At 35.8% G+C, this 9,968-nt stretch overlaps 1 protein-coding gene across 3 annotated transcripts; it reads left to right on the top strand.

Annotated features, from left to right (window-relative positions):
* Positions 1-6,125: 6,125 nt before the first annotated feature.
* LOC114291554 (putative mannitol dehydrogenase) lies at positions 6,126-9,968 on the top strand. 3 transcript variants are annotated; one of them, XM_082922599.1, is made up of 5 exons: positions 6,126-6,197; positions 7,436-7,549; positions 8,931-9,079; positions 9,162-9,315; positions 9,576-9,968. In XM_082922599.1, exons 2-5 carry the CDS (start codon positions 7,447-7,449, stop codon positions 9,776-9,778), a joined length of 609 nt encoding a protein of 202 aa, XP_082778725.1. In that variant the 5' UTR covers positions 6,126-6,197; positions 7,436-7,446; the 3' UTR covers positions 9,779-9,968. The 3 variants fall into 3 exon arrangements, with proteins under 3 accessions (XP_082778725.1, XP_082778723.1, XP_082778724.1); XM_082922597.1 differs by having other exon boundaries at positions 8,566-9,079; XM_082922598.1 differs by lacking the exon at positions 6,126-6,197 and having other exon boundaries at positions 7,340-7,549.

The following is a 9,968-nucleotide window of genomic DNA, read 5'->3' as shown; positions in this document are numbered from 1 at the left end:
AGGAGAAGACGACAAAACCCAACGTGCTCCAAAACCCGAGATTTTCAGATTAAAATGAAGCCCTCGACGATCAACAACTTTTTTGTAAAGGCCAAAGGTGAGCAAATCACTCCTACTAGATCAAAACCTAGAGAGAAGGTAGAGTCTAGGGTGAGAGACTCAACAATGGTGTTTTTGGAAAAGTAAGAGAGAGAAGAGAAAGTGAAAAAGTGATTTGAAGAGTCACAAATTCGGGACTTTAACCCAGGTCTCCGCTCGAGCGTAAAACACCCCGCTCGAGCGGCCACTCACAGACTTCCGCTCGAGCGGCCAACCTCCCGCTCGAGCGCAGAATGCACTCGCTCAGCACTTTTGCAGAACCAGACCTCCGCTCGAGCTCCCAACCCTACGCTCGAGCGTACAACACTGCACAACAAATACTGGATGGGTGTATTCCCCGCTCGAGCGCCAAAACCCCCGCTCGAGCGTACAGGCAAAAATCTGGGCAGCTAGTTTTGGTTTCTAAACTCAACCAACCTGTAACAAACCCGCCCAACACATCCTATAACTCAAATACAAAGTAAGAAAGGATGTAAACAAGATAATAAACAACTACCAACATCCACGGACACATGTCCGGATCACGGTATAACAAGGGTAAACCCGGGATCGCTATATAGAAATCACCATTTCACACCTTTCACTCAAGACTAGGGGTGTCCGCGGTTCGGTTTGGACCCGCCCGCATCTATGCAGTTTGGGAAAAAATCAACCCGCAACCGCCCGCAATGCGGTTTGCGGTTTGTGCGAATAGGGTTCGCGGTTGTGCGGGCGGTTTGCGGATTGAACTTTTTTTCAAAAAATTATTTTTAAACCTTTTTTTCCCCCCATTTTGTCAATCTTTATTTTAAACCCTTTTTCTCATATTTTCTAAAATGCTCCAACATTAATAATTAATAAACTAAAACTTATAAAATAAAAAAACACAATAAATTCAATTCGTAACCTAAACAAATCATTCAAAATCTACATTCTATCATTAACTTACATTCATCCTATCCTACATTCATCATTCATAATCCAAATAAGAAAATCTTACATTAAAAATTCAACATTCATCATTCCAATCTTACATTAAAAATTCAACATTCATTATTCCTAACCTCCAAAAAAAAAAAAAAAAGAAGAGTAATTCTTCATTAACTTACATTCATCCAAAATGCAAAAAAAAATAAAAATTCATTAAGTTACATTCATCCAAAACCAAAACGCAATTAAAAAAAAAATTGTTGTCAAACTTAAACTTCATTCAATACAAACCCATGAAATAAAATTAAAACACTTCTATGATATCAAGCTTCATCTTCATGAATCACATCCAATTCAACTTTCGCAAATTCCAATTCTAATTCCATGCATTTGGTTGATGAACCCTACACAAACAAATTGAAAAAATATAAACTTTGATCTCCAATTATAGATAGTAAGAAATGAAAAAATAAACAAATGTCTATATATTGCATCTCAATATAGTAAGAAAATGTGTTGATATGAAAAAATTACCAATGAGTAAATGGATATTAGACATCAATTATAGCATCAGCATTATAGGTTAAAGTTGAAGATGAGCTTGACTCCAAAGTACCTAATTAGAAGTTAAGAAGAGAAGATTAATAAAACTTACATTAGAAAATGAATAATAATACAAATTAAAATAAAGATAAATAAATTCTCATTTACCGAGTCATATTGCTCAAATTCTTCCAGATCATCCACCGCCTTTCGAAGAGAAATTGGAAGGTTGCTTCGAAGCCAATTTTGAGTACATACAAGAGCTTCAACCATAGAAGGTGAGAGTGAACTACGAAATGGGTCAAGAATACGTCCTCCCGTACTAAAAGCCGACTCCGATGCAACGGTAGAAATAGGCATGGCCAACACATCCCTAGCAAGTTATGATAACACCCTATATTTGGTTGCATTCAACTTCCAATAATCCAAAATCTCAAATGTTTGATTCTTTGCAAAATGTTCAACCTCGGATAAATATTGTTCCAATTCCGACTTAGATCCACTAGTGCATCGCCCCTCCAAATAGGAATTAAATTGGGAGTCAACTAAAGAATAGGGATCATCATCATCATCATCTTCCACCATATTCACAACTTCACTCACACTTGGAAATTTCTCATTTGAAGGATAAAGTGTGACATAATGGCTATACAAACGACTCAAGCAACTCTTAACCTTGTCTACCATCTTTTCCACCTTCCTATTATCTCCAAGAAATAAATTGGAAAAACAAAACTCCAAGTATGTCATTTTTTTGGTAGGATCAAGAACCACCGCAACATACAACAACAAATTGATTTTGCTTCTATCCCCCCAATACTTGCTAAACTTTAGCTTCATAGTCTTTGCCATTGTGCTCAAAGTATCATCCTCCTCCAAAATTAATTGGTTAATTTTGCTTTCAATAACAAACATCTCTTTGTAAAAAGCATTGGAAGTAACAAAGAGAGACCCCGAAAATTTCTTGGTTGCAACATAAAATAATTTTAGAAACCTCAAAAAAATTCTACACTTTTTCCAATCCAACTCATTCGGACTTCTTCTTATGCCACCATCAACATCCTTAAAATAAGGTTCAAAGTTGGAATCCACTAACTTCAATCGGTTAAAAGCCTTCTCATACTTTTCGGCGGCCTCTAACATCAAATAGGTAAAGTTCCACCTAGTTGGTACATCTAGGCATACAAGAGCTTTTAAATCAAGTTTGAGTGTGGCCGCACACTTCTTAAAAACATCATGCCTATGAGGAGAAGACCTCACATATCTCACCGCAAGTCTAATGTTGGCAATAGAATCATCCATTTCTTTCAACCCATCACTCACAACGAGATTAAGAATATGTGCACAACAACGCATATGAATAAACTCATGTTGCAAAATAGTCCCCTTCCAATCTTTGGTTATCATTTTCAAATATTGAATGGTAAGATTATTTGAACTAGTGTTATCAACTGTTAAGGTGAATATGCTATCAATGTTCCACTCAATTAAACACGACTCAATTTTTCGACCCAATGTTTCTCCTTTGTGATCCTCAACTTGTTGAAAATTTATGATTCTTTTTTGAAGTTTCCAGTTATCATCAATGAAATGAGCAGTCAAACACATGTAACACAAATTCTGAATAGATGTCCAAGTGTCCGTAGTAAAGCAAATTCTTCGACCCTTCATGGCCTTCTTTAACTTATCCCTTTCATTCTTGAATATGTTGAGCACTTCTCTAGATATGGTTTGACGAGAGGGAATTGGTGTGAATTTGGGTTGCATGACATTACAAAATCTTCTAAACCCAACACCCTCCACAAATCTAAATGGTAACTCATCAATGACAACCATCTCCGCAAGAGCCCTTTTACAAGTATCAAAATTAAAAATTGTTGCTACAACTTCAACACCCTCTTCATTTTGTTTCGGTTTAAGATTTAATGTTTGTTGACCATCTGTATCCCTATTTGGATATTCTTTACAATTGGGTGTATGACTTCTCAAATTGCTAGTCCCATGAAGTCAAGAGTCAGCCATATACTCTTTCTTACAATATTTACATACGGCTCTACGCTTCCCATCGGTCCCTACAACCTTGTCAAAATGATCCCAAACTGTGGATGGTGCTCTCCCCCCTCCACCCTCACTCTTTCTCTTTGGGGGTCTAGGAGGCTTAGGTTCAGGTTCATGTTCGGGTTCGACTAAGAGGGGATTCATTTGAGAATTAGAGGATTCCGGAGGTACAAGATTGATTGCGGGAGATTGAATACTATCCTCCATTTAAACTGGATTACAAAAACAGTCAAGGATTCAATTTTAATTCAATCAAACAGATTAATTCAACAGATTTAATCAAAAATTCCCTAAAACTCAGTTTTACATGTAAATCACATGTAAATCAGTTTTTATAGGCTAACACAAACACAAACACAAACTATCAAGAAGACTGGATTAACTCTTCTTCCTTGCACATAACACAAACTATCAAGAAGACTTTTGAAAAGTTGAAGGTATATAATTAGGCAATCTGGATATCATATTAAATTCAAACAGGCTGTGCAGTTCTGCAATGCATTAAAAGGAAAAAGTTCACCTTCTGGAAGAAAGACATTACAGGAGTTGGAATCATCATCATAATTTATGTATTACATATAAAAAAAAGTGATCACAGAAACTTAAAATGGCCATGTATTTACATGCACTTTAAGGATGAAAACTTGTCCACAATATCAGCATTATGACTACTAAAATGCACTTTAAAATACAACTTGGTAGGCATTTATAGGCTAAAATGCACTTTTAGTCATTTTTTATTAAAATTCAATTTTTGATTAAAATTCCCTAAAACTCAATCTACATGTAAATCACAAATTCGTGTTACACATAAAACTCATAAATAGAATAAACCCAAAAAATCAGTGATAGTATACAAAAACAATCACAGATTAATTCAACAAATTTAATCAAAAATTAATTCCAAAAAATAGAATTATTTTTAATAACAGATTGAATTCCAAACAGATCTATGAAGTTGCAAACAGATCTATGAATTCCAAAAGTGTAAACCATGCTTCTATACAAATTCAATACAGATCCAACACAGACAGATCTATACAAATTCAATACAGATCCAATTTCAATACAGATTCCAAAAAAAATTAAATAAAAAATTACGCAGACAGATTTAAATCAAAAAATCTGTTGCTTAAATCAAAAATTAAATCAAAGATTATACATTATACATTCCAAACAAACAAACACAGACAGAGATCGGGGCGAGAGAGAGAGAGAGAGGCTTACCTGTGAGAGAGAGCCGATCGGTGTGGATGCAAAACCAGAGAGTAAGAGACTGTGAGATGAGAGAGTGAGGGAGATGAGATAGTGAGGGAGACAGATCAGAGTCAGAGAGAGACAGATCTCATATGTTCGAAAAAAAACCAAAGATCGGGGAGAGAGAAACATAGACAGAGATCAGAGAGAGGGGCTTTACCTGTGTGCGATAAGGTCGATCGATTGGTCGATCTTGTGAGAGAGAGATTCGATCGCTAAGTGCACAGATGAAAATCGCGAGTGAGAGTGAGAGAGAGACCGAGAGGAAGAGAGGAGATAGATACAGTTCTGATGAGTGATGAGTGAGTGAGTTTGATTAGGTTAGGGTTTTCTTTGTTTTGGACGATCAGATTTAAAGGGGCAAAAAATAGGTTATTTTGAACGGTCAGATCAGATTTAAAAAAAAAAAAAAGAGTTTTATGCGGGCGGGTTGGGCGGGTGCGGGTCAAACTCGCAACCCGCCCGCAACCCGAAATTTACATAAAATCCAAACCGCACCCTACCCTAATGTGTTTGCGAAACCGCCCATACATGCGCGGTTCGAATCGGGTAGGGCGGTTTGGGCGGTTCAAATGACCCTATGCCCAGCCCTACTCTAGACTAGAGAAGAGGATTCCTGATCCTCCAAACAACACCCAAAACCACCGCCATCAGATAAGTACGTCTCCAGTCATACGTTATCGACGACGTCATCCTTTCCTTTATTATAATACCCTTCTGTTAAGCCTCTAGAAGTCTCTCACTCTCAATACCCAAAACACGGAAGTTTTAAAAGAGCTGAAAATGACTTCATCTACCATTATTCAATGAGAGAAAATGATAGTACTGACATGTGCAATTTTTTATTTTTTTTCCCATTTTCTAGTAGTTATAAAGTAATTACGAAAGAGAGTGGTCTCACTGCGTTTGCTCTCCGTCTTTAAAGCAAGAAATTCATCATCTACGCAGCCAAAAGCAAGCGATTGTTTCAAATGTCTGCAGGTATGTCTTTGCTTGTATAGCCTTTATTATTAATTAATTGAAACATGATTGTATTAGATGGTTTGTTTAACAAAAGGAAAATGCTATACAAATAAAATAAAATAAAATTTACAAATTTTTCTTACAAACTAATGTGGCATTTGGAATGTGAAATGAGACCTAATTTATTAATATTCTAGGTGATACATTAGTTGTTAAGGAAAATTTATTTAAAAAATTTGTTTGTGTAGCACTGCTCTTAACAAAAATTAAAGTCGGATTTTTAATTCTAACAGAGCACCCGTTAAGGCATTTGGATGGGCTGCCCGTGACCCATCCGGAGTTCTGTCTCCCTACAACTTCTCCAGGAGGTAATTTCTTTTTCTTTTTCTTTTTTTTTTTAAACTTGGAGAACATTTATATTAAAACAACAACACGGAGAAATATTTAGAAATAGGTTATTTTAGTAATTTTTAATTTTTTATGAGAAGAGATACAGAACGTAACCTGATAATTTATAATAATTTTTTAACTTTTTAACTAAAATATATAATTTCCATAGCCTAAAGGGCTATTCAAACCATACAAGCAAAATGAAAAAAACAAGCAAACAAAAAATAAATTTGTCAAAAAAAAATCAGTTACGATATAAGAAAAATACAGATCTTAATCAAACAAGATCTTAAAAGCCCAACGTCCTGTCAACGTCGTCCTCGTTACAGCTGTCCAACTCCTAATTCTTGCCACTTCTCTGTTTGTTTGTTTGTTTTTTTTTTTTTTTTTTTTTTTTTTTTTTTTTTGGGTGATGAATAATTTGTTTGGGGAGTTGATAATCATTTCTGTGGTTATAAAATCATTTGGAACACTCCGTTTGGATCGACTGATTTGATAAGAGATAAAGAGAAGGAGAATTTAAGAGGGAAGAATTGATGAAAAATAGTGACATAGTAAGAAAGAGAACCGTTCGTAATACTCTGTTTATAAATTATCAGCCTGGTTTGGCTATCATCTTGGGAAAAAGTACAAAATGACAAAATAAGTTGAATAATTTAATAAGTTAAAATATCATATTCAATCCATAATTATTACGTTTTTTCTCTCATAAAAATCAAAAAATCCAAAAAATATAAACCAAACAAGACTAAAAAAGTTCAAACATAAAAAAGTTAATTATATTCACCAATGCCAAACGAAGCATCAAACTGTCCGTGAAAATACAAAACATATAAAGAAAAAAAATGTCACCCATATTCCAATTTAAATATTAAAAAATGATTCATCTCCTAATTTGTCTCCAATTTCACCCAATGATGTGGAATTAGAAGAGTTAAAAGATGTGTGGAATTAGAGGGGTTAAAATGGGAGAGAGAAGTGAGGGATCACGTCATTGGGGGTGGAATTAGAGGCTTCAATTGGAGGATGTAGCGGGACTAATAAATATAATAGTGAGACAAAAGGTTTTTTTTTTTTTGGGTCATTTAGACGAAAGACAACAACCATTCATTTTCTTTCTCTCATCCCCCGATACAAACAATAGTAGTTTGGGTTTTATTGTTGTGGAGGATGTTGACAGTGATGGATATGATGATGTTGACGATGATGGTTGCAGGGCAACAGGGGATGAAGATGTTAGGTTCAAAATTCTGTACTGTGGAATCTGCCATTCCGATCTTCACTGTGTTAAGAACGAATGGGGCACCTCCAAGTACCCCCTTGTCGCCGGGTATGTTTCCAAAAACCCCTCTGTAATATATTTCTTGGAGTGTATTAGTTTGTGCTTTGGAGGATTTTGATGCTGATCCTTGTATTAGTCTCTTCATATTTAAATTGCTGATACAGTCAACAGAATTTTATAGAAATTAGAACTGATAATTCGAGATTTATTGGTGTAATTCAACAAGTGTACATAATTGTGTAGTTGTGTACGCAAACTTGTCCTATAACTGAAAAGAATTTGTGAAGAAAATGGTGCTCTCTCATATGTGTAATCGAATTGGAAGGAGGACATAGAAGAAGCGAAAAAAAACTAGTTATCAATTTTGGAAAGGGCGTGTTTATTCATTTTTCATTTTTTCATGCGTCTTATGTCAGAAAAGTAATAGTTTAATGGGTGCTATCAAATTGAAATTTGATACCACAAGTTATCTGTAATGAAGAAATTAGACACATTTTTAATCTAGATGAATGCCTCTGTCAGATTTAACAGATTCCTGATCGGATAATTTACCAGTTCTTCAAAGGGATACAAGCTAGAGCTGGCTTCGTTGTTTGCTAGTCTATCATGTGACAATGTCTCATTCTTTCAGTTTCCATGACTCATGTGGACATTTTTTTGCACTGCAGACTGTTATTACAAATGCATATTAGCTCACTTATAATGGAATCCTCAAATGTAATTGCCAAATGGTATAGATATTGGTAGTTGTATTATTTATGATATTTATTAACGTTTTTAAACCACATGCACGCGCGCGCGCACACGCACACACACATATATATATTGCTTTTATATCTAAATTAAATATAAAATTTGCACCTCTTGATTTTTCTGGCTCTGCCATTGTTAATAAATCTACACCCATTTTTAACTCTGGTTCACATTAAGATGCCAATGTTACCACATTAATTTTTTATCCTACTCCTTTATTTACACCTGAAAAGATGTTCTGATTTTAAATTTCTAATACCTTATTTAATCACACTTCAATATATGTGTGTGAATACAATTTATATATGTAGGCATGAGATTGTGGGTGTAGTGACAGAGGTGGGTAGCAAGGTACAAAAGTTCAAAGTTGGAGACAAAGTTGGTGTTGGTTGCATGGTTGGAGCGTGTCACTCATGTGACAGCTGCAAGAACGACCATGAAAATTACTGTCCAAAAGTGATTCTCACCTACAACTCCATATACTATGATGGAACCATGACATATGGAGGCTATTCTGATCACATGGTTGCTACTGAGCGCTATGTGGTTCGGATTCCTGACAATCTGCCTCTTGATGCATGTGCTCCTCTCCTTTGCGCTGGGATCACAACTTATAGCCCCCTAAGATATTTTGGACTTGATAAGCCTGGTCTGAATTTGGGCGTGGTGGGTCTAGGTGGGCTGGGTCATGTAGCTGTGAAGTTTGCCAAGGCTTTTGGGCTTAAAGTCACTGTGATCAGTACCTCCCCTCGCAAGAAGAAGGAAGCTATTGAACATCTTGGTGTGGATTCATTTCTGATTAGCACTGACCCTAATGAGATGCAGGTAACCATTTTTCCTCCCTTATATATGATATTATAACTTCATGGAGATTCTTGAGTGTTTACTGATATGTTGAGTTATATAGGCTGCTATGGGCACTTTGGATGGAATTATTGACACAGTCTCTGCAGTTCACTCTTTACTACCATTGCTTGGTCTGTTAAAGTCTCATGGAAAGCTCGTCTTGGTTGGTGCACCAGAAAAGCCATTTGAATTACAAGCCTTTCCTTTGCTTATGGGTAAGCATTTGAGATTGTTTTAATAAATAGCAAAACATATATTTTAGCTAAGCAATAGAGGCATTGCGTTCCACATTTGGGTTATTAGGCTGGTAGTGTTTTTGTTCTATACAAAGAAAGCAGAAAAATTATTGTTGGCTTAGATAGTGTAGCCCTGTACTTCATTTTATATATGTTGAAATGCGTGTATATACATCCCTTTGATCCTTTCTACTGTTTAAATAAATAAATGTTAGCTAATATGGGATTCGGAATGACAGGGAGGAAAATAGTAGTTGGAAGTAACATTGGGGGTATGAAGGAGACACAAGAAATGATTGATTTTGCAGGAAAACACAACATAACTGCGGACATTGAGGTCATCCCAGCGGACTATGTGAACACTGCTATGGAGCGTCTTGCCAAAGCTGATGTTAAGTACCGGTTTGTCATTGACATTGGAAACACACTGAAAGCTGCCTAGTCTTTACCCTTATGCTTCCTGAATTTAGTTTGTTGTAGTGACATGGTCACCGATATGGGAGACTATTAAGTTGTCTACTGTCTTTATTTTTTTTTTGTAATGTCGGGCTTTTTGTTACCAATGTTGGAACATCTTTTCTACCGGTTACATCCTGTGTCTCCTAACCCAGTGCACTTTTGAAGATCTCAAA

The sequence above is a fragment of the Camellia sinensis genome, chromosome 4 (assembly GCF_055761805.1).
Source record: "Camellia sinensis isolate YWXY chromosome 4, ASM5576180v1, whole genome shotgun sequence".
Taxonomy (NCBI): domain Eukaryota; kingdom Viridiplantae; phylum Streptophyta; class Magnoliopsida; order Ericales; family Theaceae; genus Camellia; species Camellia sinensis.
This window is presented reverse-complemented; position numbering and strand designations above follow the sequence as displayed.